The sequence below is a fragment of the Castanea sativa genome, chromosome 8 (assembly GCF_040712315.1).
Source record: "Castanea sativa cultivar Marrone di Chiusa Pesio chromosome 8, ASM4071231v1".
Classification (NCBI taxonomy): Eukaryota; Viridiplantae; Streptophyta; class Magnoliopsida; order Fagales; family Fagaceae; genus Castanea; species Castanea sativa.
The window spans coordinates 43247582-43272188 of record NC_134020.1 but is presented as its reverse complement, the minus strand read 5'-3'; the positions used below and the strand labels follow the sequence as shown (position 1 = coordinate 43272188).

The 24607-nt window shown below is 36.0% G+C and overlaps 1 protein-coding gene across 2 annotated transcripts; it reads right to left on the bottom strand.

Moving 5' to 3' along the window:
- Positions 1–5044: 5044 nt before the first annotated feature.
- On the bottom strand, positions 5045–22518 carry LOC142607530 (vacuolar protein sorting-associated protein 41 homolog). 2 transcript variants are annotated; one of them, XR_012839344.1, is made up of 20 exons: positions 22055–22518; positions 19670–19939; positions 19402–19581; positions 18935–19195; positions 18142–18274; positions 17962–18052; positions 17489–17591; positions 12218–12321; positions 12051–12144; positions 11799–11954; positions 11619–11681; positions 11341–11406; positions 9282–9482; positions 7088–7165; positions 6893–7012; positions 6726–6806; positions 6533–6618; positions 6235–6360; positions 5923–6004; positions 5765–5820 (listed from the first exon to the last, which is right to left on the bottom strand). XR_012839344.1 is itself a non-coding variant. In XM_075779068.1 (19 exons), the coding sequence occupies exons 1-19, from the start codon at positions 22322–22324 to the stop codon at positions 5374–5376; spliced, it is 2886 nt and encodes a 961-aa protein (XP_075635183.1). In that variant the 5' UTR covers positions 22325–22518; the 3' UTR covers positions 5045–5373. The 2 variants fall into 2 exon arrangements, 1 of the variants encoding a protein (XP_075635183.1); XM_075779068.1 differs by lacking the exon at positions 6235–6360 and having other exon boundaries at positions 5045–5820.
- Positions 22519–24607: the final 2089 nt, after the last annotated feature.

Here is a 24607-nt window from a genome sequence, read left to right as displayed (position 1 = left end):
TACAGTTTAAAATTTTAAACTAAATAACCTTTTTCCCCCAAGCACCAAACAGTTTGAAAAAAAATCTAATTCCACTTTGAGTACACACTGCCTAATTCCAGTTCTCTGTGGAAGCAAAAAGAAACAAAAAAAAGTGTTCAGTGACAGTCTCATGAATCATGATTCATGATAAGTTGAAATAGACAGCCACTCGAGATTTTGATCTCATTTTTCACGCGTATACTATCTTTTGGAGTATGCGTTCCCAGCGTGAAAAGTCGAATGATTTGGGAGTTTTCCATAGACAGGAAAATATGGAACCGTACGAATTTGGATCTAAAAATTGGGTCAAAAATGGTCATATATCGCTGTTTGGCAAAATATTTCGCAATATACCATTATTTGTGAAATATTTAGTAATTTATTACCTTTTTAAAACTCAAGTATGTAAATTTCGAGTTTGTCATGTAACTCAAGTTTCAAAAACTCAAATTCTTTAAAAAAGTACGTAGCCTTCAAATTTGCCGTGCTATTTTTTATGGAACTCGAATTCCTAGAACGCAAGTTACATCAAAAATTGGTGGAAATTTCCCATGAAACTCGAGTTACTGTGTAACTCAAGTTTGTGAAACTTGAATTTTAAAAAAATTGTAAATTTCTAATTATTTCACAAATAGTAGTAGATCTATACATATTTTTCCAAACAATATTACTTGGCCATTTTAGCCACAAATTCCTTGTTAACTCAGTTGCCTCACGTGGGTGTTTGGTGAAGTGGAAAGAATTTAGGGATGATCACAGGTTGGACCGGGTCAGGTTACATATATAAATTCGTCACTCAAACTGATAATGGTAGGTGAAGGATTCTTAGATTTGTTGTCAACAGCATCGTGATTTTGTTGGAAGAATGGGTTAAGCGTTTGATTGGTTATTTTTTAGCCAAAATAAAGAAAGATCCTTTTTTTTTTTTTTGTGGCGGTTCCGACTTAAAACATGTTTTTCTCTATATATGTAAATTAATGTATGTGTTGTTCTACCAAAATAATAATAATAGTTAATTCAAAAAATTAATATTATGCGATTGTTAATTTTTTTTTTCCAAAAGCATTGAGGGTCGAATGAGAAATTAACTCTTAATATGCCTCCCCTCAAACAAAAAAAAACTCTTTTTTTTAAAGAAAAAAAACTCTTAATATGCCATTTTCAATTTGGTTTAAAGTTCAAACTAAAGCGGTGAAAATTCTTATACCCCTATATAGAAAATAAGAGAATTTTATTACGTGAAAAAAAAAAAAACAAACAAACAAACAAACACATAACATAAAGTAAATTAGCAAAATGATCGAAACTATATCACTAAAGACAAGTCTCCTTTTTATTATTAAGAACCAACCATAAAGGACAAGATACCGGTAGATTGATTTTTTTTTTTTTTTTAATCGTAAATATAGAGATTCAACTCCGTAACTAAGCCCTTCTAGAAACTATCGTTTTCTATCCCGGAAAATAGACAAGAAAACAAAAGCGAACTTGTAAAAATATAGAAAATAAGGTGCAAAGTGGAAAGCATGTTTGTTGTAATGTCTAAGAAGATTCTTTTTTTGGAAGAAATGTAGAAAGCAGATTCCATGTAAACATCATATACCGCAAGCGTTGATAAGAACGTGTTTGGTCTAACATAATTACACAAATCAAGATGTTGCAGATCTTTGTTAAGAAGGGGAGGAAAACAAAAATAATTAATAATTAGACAAGCAAGATATACTAAGGGCCAAGTCAACATGTCGTGATCCACATTGGGGGCAACCTAATGGTTTATGGCTTTAAGCTACAGAAGCATCAGGCAATCAATCAATGATTGATGCTAGCAAGACCCAATAAGGAGTTTTGAAGTTTTCCCTCTGGTGGGAAAAGGAGCTGGTGATGTCAAAAAGCTTTATTGCTTTTGAATATTACGAACAACTTTCTCAGTGGAATTTTTAATTCTAAAGATGAACTGGTATTTTCACACTTATTTTTCATTAGTCAAAGTATTGTTTAGACCCGAACCATGAGTTAGAAACTTAGAATTCAAATTTTCCGGCAAATGGTGTGAATTCAGCTCTAAAAAATTTAAAAGTCGACTAATGTTAACCTAAATTTAATGAGCCATGTATGATAATGGCGTCTATTTGGCAACAATTTGCTCTTTTAAGTTTTTAGTTTATTTGCTTCTCAAAAAAACAAAATAAAAGTTTTTAGTTTATTTCTTTATGTACAGGCCTTTCAAAGTCTCATTTTTCTTGGGTACAACAGTACAAGTGCAATTATAAATTAACCTACTTTTATTAAATAGATAGATAAATATTTTACAAAAAGTTATATCCAAATGCACTGGTCACTTTGATGTATAAGGATAAGCCGTTGAAACCGGAAACAAGATCAACAATGAATCTATTAAGACATTGAGAGAGAGAGAGAGTAAATCTAGCAATGCCACTACTTCTATATTATACTTGCCTCATGACCTACATAGACAAAGATGGGGATATCTAATATTCGTTTTATCCTTGTATCTTTGTTTTAGAAAAAATTACACTAATCACCTAAGATTTGTCATATTTGTACTCGCTACCTCCTCTAGTTTGGAATAAACACTTACCCCATTTACAATACTAGTTATTTACCCGCTACCTCCTCTAGGCTAGATGTGTAACATTATTAACTAACCTAAATGACAATCAAATAGTGGTTAAAAAACAATTATACCTATAAAGAATGTAAAATTAAAATTCCACTTATATTGCGTTCATTTGATTCAATGGCTCGGTTTTAAAAGTAAGCAATCCAAAAGAGCCTATTCCAAATAGACACTTAATTAAAATATATGACATTCACATAACTAAGTCATCCTCACTGAATCTAGGAACAAAAAAATAAAAGAGAATATAAGTGGAGATTTGAGTATATGTCTCCTTATCAACTCCAATTTCTAATCAATTAAGTGACATTTTGAAGTCCTATAAAGTGACATTTAAAGTCCTTCAATAAACTTGGGATGAAATAAAAGGAAAATAACCTTTTTTGGGGAGGTTATATTATAGCCCTTGGATTAAAAGGACCAGGTGAAATTTTAGCTTCTATGTTCTTGAGATGTAATCATTCATTGGGAGGGTAAAAAATGGAATTTTGCATTTTTAATAACTTTCTAACTATTATTTAAATGACATTACAAGTCTAGAGGAGACCAATGTAAATAGTTTTCATTTTAAGGGAGGGGTATGTGTAGACGTGGCAAAACGACTGGGTTGGGTTGGGTCAATCTAGTTGCGGGTCAAACGGGTTGTATGTAAAAAACGGGTCATTTTAAGTGAGTTAAAAAAAGGGTTTGGATCAATCGAGTTGCGGGTCGAGTTGGCCCGTATTTTCACTTTTTTTTTTTATAAAGAAAATAACATATATTTACCATTTGGAAAGTCATGCAACAAAATACTTGATGTAAAATGCATTACTTTGAATTCACCACTTACATCAAGAATAAACTTAGTTAAACTTATTAATACTTATTCAATAATTTTAAAATTATACAAATCTTAACATTGCTATTTAAAATAAAATAACACAAAGATAAGTAAAACAAATACACAAGTTTTATTTCTACACAATATCAATATCCCAAAATATAAAACAAAATTACAAATGACTTATTGGATAACTCATTTGACAAAGAATAAAAACATATAATAAATTTACAATCTTGAAAATTAATTTTATTATCCATTATCAATTGTGGTCGACACTCTATTTCAATTTGAGATATACATTAAAGTTTGATTGTTTACTTATTTATACATGGTCTCTTTTATGAATATCATATCATTGTTAAGCAACACACACTCTAAAAAATATTATAATTCATTTTAAAAACTGTTTATTTTGGACATAACTTGTTAAAAAATAAGTCTAAGCATTCATAATTTATGCTAATTTGATACTTTAACTTCACTATTTTCACATTTGTGAATGTTTTCCACGCATATTTACAATTTTAAATCTATGTTTTTAGCTCTCCTGTAACCAAATTATCTTGGCATGTACTTTGCTATTTGATATCTAAAAATTTTTACTCATTACAGAATGCTCAACCATTCATCTTTCAATTAATTTGCATGTAGTTACGTAAATGTATCAATTGTTTCCTTAAAACTCACAACAAACAATTAAACCAATATTGTCTTTATTTTATTTTATTTTTTTACCCAAAAAAAAAATGTTTTAAAAAAAGGTTTAGGTCGAATCGGGTTGGCCCGCAAAACATGAGTCGGGTCATTGGTCAACCCATTTTTGCTTTGGGTCGGGTCAGAAAATTCTGACCCGTTTGGCCATGTCTAGATTTGTGTCTAATTCCAAACTATATGGATAGCAAGTGCAATTATGAAAGTTCTCAAGGAAGATCAATGAATTATTCCCTTAAATTTATGATATAAATTGTTGGAAAATGGTGCAAGTTTCTATTCATCTTGCTTCAAACCCATAACTTAGCAAAGTTGTTTCGTCCAAGACATCTTTTTCCTTACTTTGATCATGACAATGTACTTGTCTTCAATAAGAAATAAGGAAACAGACTTTTGTAATTTGGATTTGCCGTAATACAACTCCCTCTCTCCCCCTCCTCCCCCACTACCTAAAGAAAATAAGTAAATAAAATCCTTCCAAGTGGGTTTTCTACCATCAAAGTCACATACTACCGTATATGCATCTGTATAATCATCCAAAATTGGTTTAAAGCCACCAAAACACAAGCACATCATAGAGCTACCCATCAAATACTTGAAGATTCAAATCACCTCTTCCCAAATTTTCATTTCGCGCCAAGATCGATTCAGATTAACTCATTCTTCTAACTGCCACTTATGTTAATATATTTTCTTATATCCTTATATAACCGTGATGAGGCAAACTTCTTATAGCATTGCCTTGGAGCCTGCTTTAAACGATAGTCTCTTTTTCAACTTGAAAACCATCTTTAGCATTTACTCTAAAATAGCAATATAGAACAATGTAAATAAAAGGATGAAAATTCTTCTTTTCCCCAGAAACCACGACTTTCAACACCACTACTAATGAAAGTATATATTAATAAAACAATTATGGCCACACACACACACACACACAAAAGAGAGAGAAACCTGGCCTCTGAAGGCTACAAAACTAGCCGGGAAAAAAATGGACTCTTTCCATGAAAAATATATAACTATAACACAAAAATTGACAACTATTGACGCACAAAAGAAGAAAAAAATGATTGCACCCACTGACACTATATGCACACACAAATAAATGACAAACAACTCAGACATGCACAGACACACGTGCACACACACGGCCACAATCTCACACACGCATTAACAAACTTTAACTGGAAGCTGTAGTGCATAAGATACAACGCACACGACGCGAACTTGACTGGGTATCCTCATCATCATCCTCATCCTCATCATCCTCCGCATTACCATTATCATACTCATATTCTACTAAAGGCTCCCGGGAAGTGGCTTCAGACCCTTTCTTGCCACTAACATTAGAGGTCGAATCCATAAGACAAGTCATGTGATAAGCATGACAGCAAAAGAAAGCGATGACTGATACATTTTGTATAGAAAAGGGATCAAAACACATGCAACACCTTCCACCCCCCCTAGTTTTGGACTTGACCTCTGTGGCTCTCATACTAGATTTTTCAATCGCCTGAGAAGCACTACTGTCATTCCGTTTTGCTCGTGCTTCTTCTTCTTCATTGCTCAAGTAAATCCCATGTCTTGCCTCTTTGTAGTATTTAACCAAAAGGTTGACACAATCAGCCTGTGTCACAATCACAACAAAATGTCAAGCATTTCAGTGTTTAATTAAATAAAATAAAATAAAAAATAAAAGAGAGAAAGAATGATGTGGAGCACAGAGTACCTTGAGGATATCATTGCAACCATGTCGAAGAGAAGTTTCAGTCCTGTAGTCAGTAATGATCTTGACCAGACGATCCCTAAGCCTGACAGATGCACACAAAAAGAGAGAATTTACATACAAAGTTATCAGTGAAGAACTTAATGCTTCAGAACATGTCTCACTGTTACTGATGACAATGCAAGTTCAGGAAAAAAGTATCAAATTCCAGTATATTTAGGTGTGTATTTAAGTTATTAACCATATTAACTGTCAAGAAGGACATTTGAGGAGAACTTAACATGCAGAAATAGAGCATTTTACAGCATTTTTTACCCAGGAAAAACATAAGTTTTAATAAGCTGCTCTTCTTTCTTTTTCTTCTTTGTTTCCTTCAGTTTCTTTCAGATGGGGTGAAGGGAGGAGCAGGGTGGCAGGATTAGTAGCATGAAGCTTAGTGTTCTGCATAGTTATTATTCAGTTCTTAAAATTCTAGTTTAAAAAAACCATGACTTTTTTTTCTTTTCCAGATAGAAGAGGAAAGCAAGAAGGAACTATTAGCAGAAATTCAGTATCAATCTTTTTTCTTTTTCTTTTTTGAGAAACAATTCAGTATCAATCTGATCATACTAACCGAGGTATCTCCAAGCCATTGGGAACCATATTTACAATATAAAGAGGATCAAGATTTCCAACTGTGTGCTCCAACAACACGCCCACCTGGTAATTAGGTTGAGCAATTTTAGAAGAACTTGCAAGACAGAAATATATATTCAACTATCATACCCATACAAACATTCAGTCGCATATTAGTGTTTGTTACATACCATCTCAGGTTTGTTAAGACATTGCTTTATTAATTCTTCCCAAAGGTCGTCATCATGCTGCATAGTCACAAACTCTACAGCCTGCACACAATGATAATTCTTATCTGATCCCACCACCAAACTTCAAAAAACTGACACAAATACAATCTCACAGAAGCTGAAAGTACCTCCTCTATATCGCCTAATTTATTTATAATGACAGCCAGGGCTTGCCTTGAATTTCCCATTCTTCCAAGGATGAAGACTTGCTCCCTTAAAAGATCTCTTCTGATACAAGTTTCATATGCCTGAGATTATTTTAACAAGTTAATGTATACACTTAACAAAATTATTACAATTGATCATTTGTTGACAGCTCAAACCTTTTCAAGAGTATAATGTTGACTACTACGAAGAAAAGGAAGTAGCATCTTTGGATCATAATCTGCATAAAGCTCCACCTATCACCACAAATAAAAAGGACAAGAATCTTCAGGTAAGATGTGTGTTTCCAAATCAGTTTAAATGCACCAAGCAAGTGTTGCAATAACCAGCTACAAGGTTAGAAGTAGGGGGAAAGAAAAAAAAAGACCCAATTAGATGCCATAGTAACTAGATAAGCAATGAACCTGGTAAACAATATCAAGGACAAACATTATAAGAGAAGAATCCCAACCTAGTTTCCTTAAACACCAACAAAAAGATTTCAAAGCAATAACAAAGGATTACAAAACAGAGTGATTCATTTGATTGCAACAAAATCATAATTACCGCAAAACTAATGAATAAACATAAGGAAGCTGACCAGTTCCTTCTTGCAGAGTTAAGAAACCCAAGCAAAATAAAGATACCCATGCTGTAATCAAGAACACCATATTACGGCTCAAATTTATTAGAAATGCAAGTAAATTGAAACCAGTTTGATTGGCAGATTCATACACCTCAGCTTTAATGGAAGACTCATGAGCCATATTTAACATTGTCACAAAATAAACATGTTCATAACATCCAAAGAATCCATAAGGAATCTTTGTTTGTTAAAAATCCTGTAGTGTTCCAAGTACTTGAACTCCTTTGGCCGTTTTTAAGGTAAATTATTGTGGAACAGATTAGGTAAAAACTCTAACCAATAATTAGTATCAGCAACTCTTGGCTACTAGCAAGTGTGAATTGCTTTGTGCTTCCATCAGGATCTAGCTAGGCAAATAAGGAATTCAATAAGTTAGGCAAACAAGGAATAATGAAAGGGCTTATCCATGGCATAAAGCTTTGCAAGACAATCTCTCTATGAACTTACTTGACCACACAGTTTTGGTTCCACAACTATGCCCTCAGACAGCTTACTTGACCACAAAATTCCTTAAATTCCTTAACTAGATGACTTGGCGCTGGTAATAGAAAGCTTAGAAACTCTACTTTCTTTGAGACTGCAACTCAGTGGAGAGGCAAATCATAAACAGTTCATAACTAGTTTTGAGTATTTCTTTAATACTTCATGAAAACAAAACTCCAACCAGGGAAATTAATTTTCTTACAGACCCTACATAAAGGTTCAACCAAAAAAGTGATAGCACCCACCAAAGACAATTACTATCATATCTCCACAGACCAAAATGTCATAATATGCATATGCAAATAAAAAAGGGAACATGTCATTCAAAATCTCCAACGGGCTGTAAGATTCCCTAAAAATTCATAAAGAATGGTAAAATAGACTTATACCCTTGTGCTTATCTGTTGAGGATCCATAGCCAACCTCAAAATTTGTTGTAGCTTATACCCCCGGTGGCTGGATTCAGTTCTACTGACTTTCCCTAAACAATTTCCACTTTTTCCTAATCACACCCTTTTCTAGAATCCAGAGGTCGGACCTTGGCAAAATGGCAAGTGTCTTTCTCCAGAAGTAACAAGTCACAGGTTCGAGTTTGGGAATCAACCTCTCCAAAACAAATTGAAGGTAAGGCTGTCTGCCATAACCTCTCCTAGATCCCGCAAAAAATGGGAGCTTTGTGCACTGGGAACAACCCGCTTCTAGTATCCAATTCTTCTAATCAACCACTCCCATCCACTTCTTGTCAAAATCATTAACTAAAATTAATTACATGAGACACATACCTATCAAAAAAATTTACATGAGATGCACGTCCCCCACATGTCAACTAATTTTTATTAGTGATTTTAATGTAAGTAGTTTACCATTGAAGCTGTTATTAGAAAAATTAAAAAACTTGGGGAATTCAATAAGCATGGACCAAACCACAGTGGTAGGTGAATTTTACCCTCATGAAAAACCAATGGAAGAAAATGCACATTCTAGTTCAATACTACACGTTAATTGACTCACAAGCATAAATTAAGATGATTCTACAACCAATACTTTTAAACCAATTTGATAAGTATGCACTTAGGTTTATTCGTTCATAGTTTCCATCCTGCAATCAGATTTCGAAGAATCCAAACAATTAAAGATGGAAACTATCATATAACTGTGAACACATTATTCATAACTGAATTAAATATGGGTATTGTCACTGAGAAGCACAGAGTTCAAAGGCACGGTTTTAGTGTTTAACATACCTGCATATCATGAAAATCCTTTCCAGAATGTGGATTCACTTCAAATAATGAATGGAGATATAGGTGCAGGAAATATCTACTATCACACTTATTGCTGGAATTCAGAAGTTGTGAAACAACATCAGATGGAGTAATCACGTCCTTATTTTGGATCAATAATGGAACTGCATGCTTGCAATCTATCGTCATCAGTTGCACAACCTATATAAGCATAGGTAACACAAAAGTAGTCAGGAATTTTGTAATGACATAAGCAAAGAACACCACAAAAACTAGCATGAAAACCAGGACAAAGAAAAGGAAAGAATTCTTCGGTTTTCTTTTTAAGTCTTTTGCAGAATATATGTTCCCAACCAAGATACCAGGGATAAAGCTCAATTGAGTTCAATTTTGTTGTGAGGTATGTGCATCATAGGATGAAAACGACAACCAGATTAATGATACATAGTAGACCCTGCGGGCATTTATACTTAAGATTTGGCCATTCTGTGGTTTATGACACTGCAGCTTTGTCAATGCTAAGCTAGCCAGTGTTTTATGAGATTAAATTACTTATTTAAAAATAATAATTTTAAATAAAAAGGAAGAAGAAGCTAGTGTTTTATGTGATGAAGCTTGGCGTTGGAAGCCTGCAAGGTATGATGATCTTGTGAGTATTCAAAGCAAACTGAGTTGGGGGAATTTGACAAAGCTATATGGGTCTCATCTACTTCAGACTCATTCTCATGTGCAGAGGCTTGCAATCTGATTGGACAGAAGGCCCAACTGGTTAAATGGTGGAAGGTTATTTGGTTCCCAAAGACATTCCAAGACATTCCTTTGTATGCTGGCTAAAGAAAACAGATTAATGATCAAGGATAGGTTAGATGGGGAAATGGTTGTGATATGGTGTGTGTATTTGCCAGATCCAGTATAGAGAGTAGAAACCATCTATCTTTGAGTGCTCCTTTTCTAGAAGGGTGCGGAAAGTGATTATGGGGCTCTCCCTCAAGGAAACCTGATTGATAACTGGGATAGTCTGATATCCTGGGCTGCAGAGAATTGGAAAAACAAGTTGAGTTCAGATTGCTGCAGCTTAGCCTTGGAGCTGCTGTTTACAACATTTGGAGGCTTTGAAATGCTATTTTGCATCATGGGAATGTGTATGAGGAACAACTAATTGGAACCATTCGGAAGCAAGTGAAAGCAAGGATTAAAGGTGCTGGTTTTTACCCTTGGTTCTGCCATCAACAAGGAGGTCTGTTGCAGATGAGGCATTTCCTCTTCAATTTTCAAGAAAGTATTCTAATAGTGATTTGATTTGTATTGTTGCTTTTGCTGGTCTTGGCAAAACTCTATGGTGTGGTTCATTTCGGCTCTTGTTAGCTTTGTGGTTTGGTTTATGCTGTGTTTTCTGCTCTGTCAAAATTGTTGGCTGTGGTTCGGTCAGGCTCTGTTTTTTATAAGTAAGAATTATTTTATTAAAGAGAAACTACTTCATGTATGAAGGACACAAAGTAGCCTAAAAAATAACAAGAACGAATTATATTCAAAATGGCTATTATAAACAATGCAATAGAATGGCCAGTTGTAAAACCCAGAGCGTAAGACCACTCATATAAGGAACTAGTGAAGGTTGCTAACAACTGAATCCTTGTACGTTTTGCATCTTCGAAAGTGTGCCAATTGCATTCCCTCCATATAGTCCACATCAAAAATAATGGAACGAATTTCCAAACATCTGACAAATGCTTTCCAACCCAATTTCACTAACCAAACATAAGATCAATGACCCTTGTGCAGTTGTAGTTCAAATTGAGCTCTTTAGCCTTTGTTGTATATTGTGATGTTCCCAGTGTGTTTTTCAATTATCTCTTGATTATTGGAATAAATAAATAAATAAGATATATAGTAGACCTTGATACATTGTTTCTGAAATTTTAGAGGTTGACCTCACATTTATGCAAAAAATACATTGAATAATCATCAAAGGACTTGAACACTCAGAAAATGCTTACACAAAGGAACCCATATAAGGCTTGTAACACTAAGAATTGCACCTGATTTTGCATTTACATACCTTCTCTTGAATTGCATCTTGCAAGTTATGTTTTTCTATGAAGTCAAATACTTCCGGCTTCATGAGCTGAAAAATTAAATCCAAAAAAAGAGCATCCAAATTGATGTCAGAAACATAATAGAGATGTGAAAGCTTCTTTTCCAAAGCATTTAACATAGACATGTTGTCAAATATGGATTTATGTAATTTTAAATTATGTTTGTAACAACTCTAGTACAATCCCTGTGTACATGGATTGTGTTGTATAAGAATCTCCCATGAGTATCAGTAATACTTACATCAGCATAGATAGAAAAAGCTTTCTCATATTGCCCATCTATTACATACAACTCCGCTAGTGCCTGACAGAGAAAGAGAATGCATAAATAATAATATGCAATTATCAAGAATATAGAATAGGAAATGTTATCATGAGGTTCCAAATTATGTGAATGTGTGTGCATGTTTTCCTGACAAACCTCTTTGAGCGCATCAGTCATGGATGAAGTATTAAGCTGAGGTTCTATGGCCGAAATAACAGGCAATGCAGAATAAATCACATGTGGCCATGATTTGACTGTTGACAAGAGTTCCTTATGGAAAGAAGAATTTGTAGCCAAAGCTACAAGAGCAACCTGTAGCCAAAAGGCAACAAGAGGCCTTGAATCCCAAGTTGGCACATTAGAAAAGAGATTAAATATATTTAGGCACACTATTTTGTTCTAACAAACCTCATAAGCAGTATCACGCAGTCTCGGGTTATCTGTTGGCATATACGGAACTAGCACAGGAAGCTGACGAAGATGAGCAAAGTGGAAAACCCATCTGTGGAAGGCAGCCCACTGCCAGTTATTTATAGAAAGTGCACCAGAAAGTAATAAATAAAGATAGATGCTACCTCTCCCATGCTGAAGCGGATCCTCGCAGCAATTTGGGACACAAAGATGCAGCTTCGGCGTACTTCCTTTCCACAATCAAATGATCAAGGTATCTAGATCCCACCTGCATGTAATGGCCAAATTGATCAAACCATGCCATAAAGTATATATGAAAAATTAAAATTATTAATGTTAAGACAGCAAGGTAATCAACTACAAAATACTTTTTTTTAATTGGTAGTAATCAACTACAAAATACTATTCTACCATTTCTCACAATAATGTAACGTAGTCACATACAAGGTCACTGACTAGCCATTTACCAGAGTGCTTACCCAATGTGTAACCAAAACTAGTAGCTTCTGATTCAATATGGACATCATTGAATAATCTTAATACAGGTGTTGCGGGGGGGAGTAGGAAGAGATATGCTTCTTCTTTTCATTAAGGCCAACGCTTGAAAAAGTGAATGAATATTAACAGCCAGTGATTCCAATTCCATATACAAGGAAAATGATTTTTTTTTTATAGTTAATAGAGATTTTATTGATTAAAAAGTACATCATGTTCACAATGATGAACACTCTACACTTGAAACAAACGCAACAACAAATCAAAAAGAAACACTAATAGATTCTAGGAATTCAAAAATGGAAGTACAACGTGTATAGCCCCAAATACAAGACCACTCAAACCAAGTCCCAACTAGCAAAGACTTCAAAAGATTTAAAGGTCTCTCAAAATCTTCAAAAGTACAGGTATCGAGCTCCCACCAAATTAACCACATTATACAAGCTAGTACCATATTCCAAATATTCGAAAACTATTTTCCCAAACAATTCCTCCATGCAAAAAGTAAAGAGGCAACCTCCTTCAGCATCACCCACTGAATCCCAAACATCAAAAAACTTCACTCCACAAAGCATGAGCAAACTTACAATGAAGCAAAAGATGATCTACAGTTTCCCCATCACATCGACACAAGCAACACCAATTAACTAGAGACAATTCCCCCTTAACAAGATTATTAATGGTAAGAATCCTATCCCAAGCTATTGTCCATAGAAAGAAAGACACTCTTTTAGGTGCTACACACCAAATACACTTCCAAGGAAAAGAAACATTAACAAGACCGAACAAAGAATTATAATAAGAGTGCACATCGAAAACCCCTTTCCGAGTCAATTTCCAACTCAAAATGATCATCACCCTCACCATTACATCTACAGGCACATCATGTTCGGCAACAGGAAAGTTCCATGGTGTTACATAGGGGATTTCAACATTGTTCGGCTCCCAAGTGAACGGTTGGGGGGTTCACGACTTACCCCGGCTATGGAGAATTTTTCTGAGTTCATTGAGGAGCTTAGCTTGATAGATTTGCCTTTGGAATGAGAGAGTTATACATGGTCAAGTGGTTCGGATCAGTCCTAGATGTCTAGGATAGATAGGGCTCTGGTTTCTCATGATTGGGAGGATCACTATCCGAATGTGACCCAACGGGTTTTACCTCGTCCTATTTCAAACCACTTCCCCATATTAGTGGAGACAAGACGGATTTTAAGGGGGAAAAGTCCTTTTAGGTTCGAGAACATGTGGCTAAAGTCGGATGGGTTCAAAGATAGGGTTCATTCTTGGTGGAATCAATATTCTTTCTCAGGTACCCCCAGTTTTGTACTTGCCAAGAAGCTGAAGGCATTGAAGGAAGATATTATTCAGTGAAACCAAAGTGAGTTTGGAAATGTAGAGCGTCAGAAAAAAGAATTGTTGGAGGCTTTGAAATTATTGGATGTTAAGGAACGGGAGTACGGCCTTGCTGAAGTGGAGTTAGGTGAGAGGGCTGGGTTGAGATTTGAATTACAGAACCTTCTCTCTTTGGAAGAAGTTTTGTGGAGATAGAAATCGAGGATGCTTTGCATTAAGGAGATAACAATACCAAATTTTTTCACAAGATGGTCAATTCTCAGAGAAGGTATAACCATATTAGTATGTTGGAAGTGAATGGGGTTATCTATGAGGACGAATCCGAGATGGCAGACCAAGCTATACAGTTTTATAAAAAATTGTACAAGGAGATAGAGGAGTGGAGGCCTTTTGTGGAAGGATTGGAGTTTGATCAGATAGAGGGGTTGGAGAGGGACTAACTTGAATGGAGGTTTGAACAAGAGGAGGTTCTTCAAGTTGTCAAAGAGATGGAAGGAGATAAAGCTCCAGGTCCTGATGGTTTCTCTTTGGCTTTCTAACACCATTGTTGGGGAGTTGTGGAAAGAGATGTCTTAGCCGTGTTTGAAGAGTTTTATCAACACAATAAGTTTGAAAAATCTCTTAATGCAACTTTGATAGCCGTAATCCCTAAGAAGAATGGTACTTCCAATATTCAAGATTTTAGACCTATTAGTTTGGTGGGGAGTGTCTACAAGATTTTGGCCAAAGTGTTGGCAAACCGCCTGAAAGAGGTTTTGGATCAACTATATCTGAGTCTCAGAACAGTTTTGTGGGTGGTAGACAGATTCTTGATTCAGTTCTCGTTGCTAATGAGTGTGTTGATAGTAGGGTGAAGAGTAAGCTTCCAGGGGTTATTTATAAATTAGATATTGAGAAAACTTATGATCATGTGAAGTGGGAGGCTCTTCTTGATTTGTTGAAGAGAATGGGATTTGAGGTAAAGTGGTGTAGGTGGATCTGCACATGCATATCTACAGCCCAATTCTCTGTCTTCTTTAATGGGTCTCCAGTTGATTTTTTTGGGAGCTCGAGAGAATTGAGACAGGGGGACCCGCTTTCCCCCATGTTGTTTCTAGTTATGATGGAGGTCCTCAGTAAGATGATGAAAAGAGCTAAAGGGGTTGGTTTGTTTCAAGGCTTTAGGGCCGATGGTAGACGGGGGGGAGGGGTATGTGTATCGCATCTTTTGTTCACAGATGATATGATTTTGTTTTACGATGCTGATGAGGAGCAGATTCTATATGTTCAGATGTTTCTTCTTTGTTTCCAGGCAGTGACAGGTTTAAAGGTTAATGCGCTGAAAAGTGAGATGGTTCCCATTGGGGAGGTTCTTAATGTCCATGTCCTGAGAGAGATTTTGGGATGCCGGATTGGGTCTTTGCCTATGACCTATCTTGGTATGCCATTGGAGGCGTCCTACAAGTCCCCTACTATTTGGAATCCTATCTTGGAGAAAATTGAGCATAAGTTGGCCGGTTGAAAGATGTATTTGTCAAAAGGTGGAAGACTAACGTTGCTTAAAAGCACATTATCTAGTCTCCCCCACTTATTTTTTGTCTCTTTTTACCATCCCTATGCATATGGCCAACAAGATTGAGAGGTTGCAAAGGGATTTCTTATGGGGGGACTACAACTTTCATTTGGTGGGATGGGACAAGGTGTGTGCACCTTTGAAAAATGGTGGGTTAGGAGTAAAGAAATTAACTACTTTTAATAAAGCCTTACTAGGGAATTGGTTATGGCGGTTTAGGATTGAGGAGACAAGGCTTTGGAGAAGGGTTATAGCCCTCAAGTTTGGGGAAGAATGGGGGAGGGGGGGGAGTGGTGGACATCCAAGCTAGGTAGAGGGGTGCATGGGTGCGGCTTGTGGAGAAGTATCCACATGGGATGGGAGGATTTTAGCAAGAATACTCGCTTTGAGGTAGGGGTGGGGGACAGAGTGAAGCTTTGGACAGATCAATGGTGTGAGGATTCTCCACTTTAATTGGTTTTTCCGAGTGTGTATGGGATTGCATCCAATAAAGAGGCATCGGTGGCCTCTTCTCTTGAGCGGTTGGGGATAGAGGAGCGGAGAAGCTAGAATGTTCATTTTACTCGGAGACCAAATGATTGGGAAATGGGTGGTGTGGATGATTTTTTCCGTACCTTGGGCTCTAATCTTCCTCCTACTAAGAACGGAGATCGTATGCGATGGAAGTTGACAAAGAATGGGGACTTTGATATTCGTTCATTTTACAATAAGTTGAGAAGCCCCTTGCCTATTATTTTTTCTTGGAAAGGTGTTTGGAAGGTTAAGGCTCATCGGCGTATTTCCTTCTTTGTGCAGACTGCTGTATGGGATAGGATCCTTACAGGGGATAATTTGAGGGGTAGAGGGTTGGATTTTGTCGACTGGTGTATCATGTGCCGCAGTAATGGGGAGACAGCGGATCATTTGTTACTACATTATGGAAAGGCTTATCGGCTGTGAAGTTTGGTGTTTAGATCTTTTGGGTTTTCTTGGGTCTTGCCTGGATCGGTTGCGGATATTCTATTCAGTTGGTGGAATTGGCCTGGAAAGCATTCGTCTAGCATTTGAAATTTAGCTCCATTATGCTTGATGTGGTGTCTTTGGAGAGAGCGCAATAGGAGGACGTTCGAGGACATGGAAAGTTCGGATGACCAGCTATTGGCCTCTTTCAACGGCACTGTTTGATTGGTCTAAGGCTTGGAGACTCACCTCTAGTGATTATCTCCCTATGTTCCTTAACTCTCTCCTATATACTTAGTTTCTTTTCCTTTCTTTTTCTTTCTACTCTTTCTTTCCCCTTCGTATTTTTCTCTTTGCCTTATGTTTTTCTGCATAAGGTAGTGTTCTTGAATATATATATCTTTTTTACCTATCAAAAAAAAAAAAGGAAAAATCATTCAACCTAAATCCCCCCCCCCCCAAAAAATATATATATATATATACTCCAAAAATACACACCCCTTCCCTCACTGCCCATACTATGTTTAAATAGTCCACCCTGTTGGCCAATATGCTAGAATTGCATTTGTTGAACAATTAAGATAAAGTCGTAAAACATCTTATTAACCTAACTAATGAGCTCTAACTCAAATGGTATCTCCTCCCTTATAAGAGCAAGGTGTGAGGTCGCAAGAGAACCACCAGGTGTGTGTGTGTGTGTGTGTGTGTGTAATTACCAAAAACAAAACTCTAATTAACCTTAATAGGCATGCTCTTGAATGTTAGTAAAGTATTGTGTGAGATTGTGGGTTTAATACCCGTAGGGTGCATGTGTTTTTTTTTATATTAATTATTAAAAAAAAAAACTTCCATTAACTTTTGCGAGCATGCATCTTGAATTATAGCAATCTTATGTCATGTCACCAACCAAACAAATAAATTTTGAAGTGCCTACAAAAGTTAACAACTTAGATATTAAATAATAATGGAAAACAAAAAGAAAAGGAGAAAGAGAATCATAGGCACCCCCAAGTAGTGAACACAGAACATTCATTTTATGTTTCATGTAAATAATATTAAAAAATTAAATAAATTGAAGCAGAAAAAACTTTAGTACCTCGTCCAGGAGTTCACTCCGTCCCTGACCAGCTTCAACTGCTGCCAAAGCTTTTTCATGCCAGCCATGTTGAAGAAGCCAAGCAATATGATCTTCTGCATCCCTAACAAAAATCATAAATGCATGTAAGTCTCCAAAACAAATATATTTTCAAAATAGGTTTTTTTTTTTTTATAAGTAATAAAGATTTATTGATATCAAAAAAGAGACACCCAAGTACGCAGGAAATATAATTAGCTTTAAGAAAAACTAGCCTATGTAATTTTTCTTGGCCCTATGATGTCAGTTGTAAGTGAAAAAGCTCTATGATGTCAAACCCATTAATCAACATAGTTATAGGCTAATTTTACTTTAATTTGTCAGGATCACTGAATATATACTAACATCAAGCCTAATTAATAATGTTGCAGAGAAACATTATCGCATTTTTCATTCCATAAAGGAGCTATGAAATAAGAGACAATCATACTAACCTAGGTTTTGCAATAACTACATCCTTTGGGGACACAATATAGTACAGTGGTTCATCACCTGCAGCCCACTGACCACCAGCATAGCTGCTACCTACATTGGCACAAAAAAGTATTACAATGATTTATATATTAAAAACCTGACATACATAAAGCATGAACTTCAATAACAAATAAATCAACCTGAGAATGGAGCATGAGCAAGGGAATAGTCTTTTGCCTTGTAATGCTCAAAGCCATGTACAGGTAGGGCATCGGTTGAAAGCTCATCATTATTCCATGATACAATACGTACTTCTGGTCTTTGTGCATTTCCCTGCTTAAATAACATTTTCCCAAGTCAGAAACAATGAGCAAAGAATAAATATATATATCAGAACAGAATAACAGGAAGGGTAAACCAAAGATGCGTGGATGAGAACCACCATAAATTAACAATAACAAAACCTTCCCGCAAAGGGAATTTACAACATATAATTAGAACCCTGCTCTTACTGTCATAATATTCAGAAGAGGAATAAAATCAAAACAAAGGAAGGGGGGGGGGGGGGGGGGGTAAAGCCTCTATTCCTGTATTCCATGGAAAAATTACTAGGAATACCATGTTGTAAAAGAGGCGTGAATGTGTGCCAAAACATTATAACTTAAAATTTTGGTCAAAGAAAATACAATTTAAAATGTACAGGTCAAAAATAATATCATATATCATTACCAAAAAAAAAAAAAAGTGGGGTTCAAGAATTGGTAAATAAACTGTATGACTTAAAAGATATAAATAAATAAAAAGAAGAAGAACACCATGGGTGGCCCAGATCCAGTGTAAAATTTATCCTATGAACATCTCTCCTTTAGGAGTGGTTTTAAAGAGAAGGCACACCCTTAAAATTTATAAAATAATAATTTTTCAGCTTCACCTTTTAGTCTACCGCGGGCAAAGAACACCAATGTATTTCATAAAAGGCAAGGGTGAAAGTACCTGCCGTGATGGAATGGTGCTACTAAATTCCTTCTCCCCATCTTCTTCGCCCAGAATATAAGCTAGAACAACCAAAGAATCACCAAAAGGAGAAACTCCTGAAATGAAATAGCTGGTTTGGAAAGATGCCACTATATCCACCTTGTTCGCACTTGACATCGGAACATGCTTATATGTCCCATTAGTTGCTCTATTCTGATTTGTTCTTATTGATGCAATTTTTACAGAAGTTCCCCAGCCAATGACCAAGAGAGCATCGTCCTGAATGTGATGAGACAAGCAAAGGAAAAATTTTAGGAAACAGCAAAGCACTCATGTTGATGGCGTGATGCAGAGGAAATACATATATGTGTGTGTTGGTGTTCTACATGTACAAGCTATTGCTGCAAGCCTGAAACAACTGCACTAGTACTTGCATAATCCATAAGCATGCCCCCATTCTGCAGCCATGTTAATCATTGACTAACCTGCCAAACTAAGTGAGGAAGCAAAAGCTCAGGACGTGGGCTTCCTCTTGGTCTTTCAATAAATGTTATACGCTGATCATTGGCAGTATCATAAACTTTCACACCTGCATCATTGGCCCAAGCAACGAGACTTGTTCTCCACTTTACTACATGAATTGGACCTTCACCAGAATGCAAGACCTAGAAAACAGATAAATTTTTTAGTTTCAAGAAACCAAAAGGCATTAGGTATTTTGCACATCTTATTGGTTAGTAGACTAGTACAAACCTGGTCGCGATAGCCAAGCCATTTCTTAGTATTATAATATAAATGACCTGCTAAACCACCAGTTACAAATCTCCTTGACGTTTTTCTTGAGTAATCTGGATCCAGTGCAATAGCCTTCATTGGACGATGATACTCAAACTTCAGTTTCTCATCAGTGAAAAGGCTGTTTATTACAACAGACCCATCATCAGAACAGCTTCCTACATATTCACCTTCTATGTCAAAGCTAAGGTCATTGACAGCAGCAGTATGGGCAGGGAACTCCTTAACCTGGAAAGAATAAAATGAACTACATATTTAAAACCTAAAGCATGTCATTTTGCCTAGAACAAATAACCCACTGCAACCATCAATCAGCCGAAGCCAGGATACTAAGCGTGGTTAATGAAAAACACTAGCCTCAACTTCATGATGAAAAACTTGGAGCTCCTATATACAATTAGCTGGTAGAAAAAATTTGAACCGATGATACTAATGACATATTCTTTGGACAGTTCAATGTATTGAGAAAAAAAATTGGGAGAATAATGTATTGTAAACAATTACATAAATGGTTCTGATTGTTTTTGTAAGCAAGTTTTAGCTCCAGTTGGAAGTTGAAGGGGAAATAACTACGTAATTGGTTTTAATTTTAGAAATCTAAGGACAATAAATGAATTTTGGAAGGGGTTCTCATGGTTGTGGTCTTTGGAAGAGCATTAGGCTGGATTGGGAGAAGTTTCACCAGCACACTCAGTTTGAATTTTGGGTGGGGAATTGAGTTCGTTTTTGGCATGATGGCTGGTGCGGCAATCAACCACTAAAAGAGGTTTTCCTGGTTTTGTATGATATTTGTACTGATCTCCTCTCAAACATTATGATATATATATCTTCGTATTTGGGGGTGTTTGAATTGTATTACAATTTCTAAATTCATACTTTCCCTTCCTCTTAGTTCTTGATTTGGTTGTATTTGTTCCTTGTTCAGGGTGTTCACCATCGTGAACATGATGTTCAGTTTTTTTTCAATAAAAGTATTATTACCTATCAAAAACAAATTGTTGGTGAGACCGGATGTGGGGACAAGGAGGTGTTGAGATGTGAGATTTTTCAGGGATTTTAATGATTAGGGGCTGGAGTTGGTGGCTGCTTTTACTCATCTTTTGGACTCTCATATTCCTTCTAATGAAGATGGAAACCAGGTGAGGTGAAGGTTGAAGAGTAATGGGGAGTTTAACATTCATTCTTATTACTATGTTTTGAGGGGATCTACTCCTTTCATTTTCCGTTGGAAAGGTATTTGAAGTGTTAAGGCCCCTAGATGAGATTATTTCTTTGTTTGGACAGCAGCGAGGGGGAAGATTCTCACTGGTGATAACATTAGGAGGAGAGGTTATACCTTAGTGGATTGGTGCTGTTTTTGCAGGAGTAGTAGGGAGGCAGCGGATCACCTTTTGCTCCATTGCAGGTAGCCTATCAACTATGGAGCTTTGCTTTTAGATCATTTGGGGTCTCTTGGGTTTAACATAGGAGGGCAATTGATCTTTTGTTTGGTTGGAGGAATTGGCTCGGGAAGCACTCCTCCGGTAATTGGAACTTGGTGCCGTCATATTTGATCTCGATTATTTGGAGGGAGCATAACAGACGCACATTTGAGGATTTAGAGGGCTTGGAGGACCAGATTTTGATTTTATTTGTACGCACATTATTTGATTGCTCTTGTACATAGGGATCTACATCCCCATTCCCATGTCTATTGAATCTCTTTCTTATTTTACATAATTTTTTGTTTTCCTTTGTACTAATTCTTTTGGCTACTTTGTGCTTTTTGAAGAAAGTAGTCTACAAATTCAAAAATGGACTGAGACACTGACTATTGTAGCGGATATAGTAATAACTAAAACAACGGCATATGCTTCAAAGAAATGACTGCTCAAATTGCTGCCAAAGCCTTTTTAATTTATTACATAACAAATTTACCACCAAAAACAATGCAAGCAATTTCGTTCATGTTCAAAGCCATTAACAAGAATGGCTAAAACCACAAGTCCTAAGGGACAGCACAATCAGCTAGAGACCGCGCCTCATGAAATGGAGGTGAGAAGTCACTAATTCAAGTCCAATACAGTTAGCAAATGATCAAAAAAAAATTTCTAAGCGCAACGCAAGTCAACATTAGCAAGTTCAATTCAGTATAGCAAGTCCCCAAATCCATTCACTCTACAATCCAAAACGAACCAGCTCAATTGTCACTCATTGCTCAATTCCAATTTCGAATAACACGTACAAATCAAAATTCAGATCTAACAAGCTCCAAATTCAATCAAAAAAGCCAATTTCACGCTTTTATATTCAAAAAGAAATAGGGAGAGGGAGAGAGAGAAAAAATCTCAAAGGTAGGATCACCTGGTTGCCAAGAAAATCGAGGATATGAACGGTGCCGCCGTGAGTACCAAGGGCGATCATGCGCTCCGCGACGGCGATACACGACGCCGTATCGCTGGCGAGAAGCGTAGGTATACTCCCTCCCATTCTCTGGTACTTGAGCCTCGGCTCCTCTTCCTCCTCCTCTTCCTCTTCTTCCTCTTCCCCAGCTTCTTCCTCCTCTTCTTCTTCGTCGTCTTCTTCTCTCTCATCGTCTCCTTCGACGCCGTTCTCTGAGGGAATCGGAGCCATTTGAATTGTTAGTCTTGATGTCTTCGTTTCGTTTCCGAGAGAAAAGGAAAAAGAGAAAAAAATTGAAGAGAAAGTGCGAGATCTGTTTGGATCTTTTTAGAGGGGGCTTTCCGGGTTGCAGCTGAGTTGTGATGGTATTTTGTTTTCTTTTCCCATTCAAAACGGTCCTTTATTTTTCCCTTGTAGTTATAGTTACTAGTTTTTTCGGCCATCTATGTATTTATTTACAAGAGGACAAGGGAGTGATGACGATGTAGGATGCCACCTGTACTACTTTTTCACCGGCTTCCATTCTTTTCTCTTCTTTTTTTCCTTCTTTGTGGAAATTGTAATGGAATGCCACTGCTTTTGTTGCCAGTTGGTACTGAAAAATCACCATCATGGTATGTCAAAGTTTTTATTTTAAATGGCTTGGATTGAAACGTGTGATTGCTGATAAAGACGTAAAGATGAGATTGAAGTATTTTTAGGGCTTAATTCTTGCTGACAAAAAAAAAATAAGAACAGAAAAGAATTATGGTGAAAAGTCTTGTTATTGAGAGAGATTTCAAATGGGTGACCTCGTGAGTGTGAGTGTGAGTGTGAGTGTGAGTGTGAGTGTTATTATTATTATTTTTTTTTTTGGATAAAATGATAATATTGTGACTTGTGAGTGTGTGATGTTGTATGATTTGGATGGAATTTATTTTTCTTTTGGAAAATATGTGATGATTTGAAGTTAGGGACCATGTTGTTTCCTTAGGCATTGCCTTCTTTTGTGGGGGTTGAGCATTATTGGTGCCTTTTGAATAATGGTAGTTATATACCTAAAGAAGAGGACACGAACCAACTTGGCAATGAATCTTTGATGGGATTATTGAGATCGCTCAAGAAGGGGATAAAGTGAGATCGTTAATAAATTGACCCTCGTAAATATACATATATATATATATATGATAATGTTTAGAATTTAAATCTTGGTGAAAACACTATTTTGATCCTTACATTTTGATGTCAAAGTCAAAATGGTCCCTACATTTTAACAACTATCAATTTGGTCTTTCTTATTTTCAACATGTACGCTTTGTTTGTTTCAATAATGATGTTTTCTAGAAAATGAGTCATTTTCTAAAAAACATTCTATATAAAATTATCTCATTTTCCAATGTTTGGTAACAACTATAAATAAGTTAAAAAACAACCTCTTAACTTCCCTTATTTAGCTTGCTGTGAGATAGAGTTGTTTTCCAAAAAAATTTAATGGAAAACAATCTCTAAAAATAAGCCATACTTTTTATATTGACCAAAAATAGTTTTCCTTTGACTCATATTTTTTTATGCTACCAAACATTAGAAAATAAGGAAAACTATCTTTACACAAGGTTTTTCATTGAAACAAACGGAGCGGTAATCAATATGATCTCTACCATTAACTTACTAATGAAAAATGTCTACATGACAAACAATTTGTACGGTTGACATGTTTAATAATAAAAAAATTAATGAGATGATGACGTGTCTAAATTTTATTTGCAACATCAATAATTAGTTGGCAAAAAATGCCACATTAGCTTTTACAAATATATTTCTTTTCTTTTCTTTTTTTACTCTCTTTATTTTTCTTTTAACTTTCTTTAATTGAACATAATTTTCATATCATTCTCGGACAATTTTCATCATTGTTCCAGCAAATAACAATTGAACATGCATAGCTATTTCACCCCGTGGAGACCATGATTTAAAAACCCTTCTCTCTCAATAATTGTGAGCTATTGTGTTGTATTGTTTTGTATTGTATACCAAGTGTATGTATAGCAACCAAGGCCACTAGAAACCCAAACAGATACTCACAAACACAAAACCCCCAAACCCAGAGTCTGTAGTGTTATTTAAACAGAAAGGACATGGACCTGATCTCAGGAGATGTTTTCAAGTGCATGACAAAGGTGGAGTTTTTGTACATGTCGTTTGGAGTTTGGTCCGAAATGATGAAAATGTTGGAGATGAGGTTTGTGAAATCAGTGGCGATAGAGCTCCACCAGTGGACGACAAATCCAGAAAATTGAATAGAGCAATCGTTTTAGACCATTTTGAATTAGAATTGGAGGTCCACTAAAGAGCTAGATCTGGAAATGAAAAGAACAGTGAACCATGTGGGAAAATAAAATGAATTTTTAAAGAAATCGCTTGAAAATTGAAAGAAATAATAAAGGAAAAAATTGTAAAAGAAAAGAAATATATTTATAAAGGCTGATGTGGTTTTTTTTTTTTTTTCTAACTAAGCACTGACATAAGCACTAACAA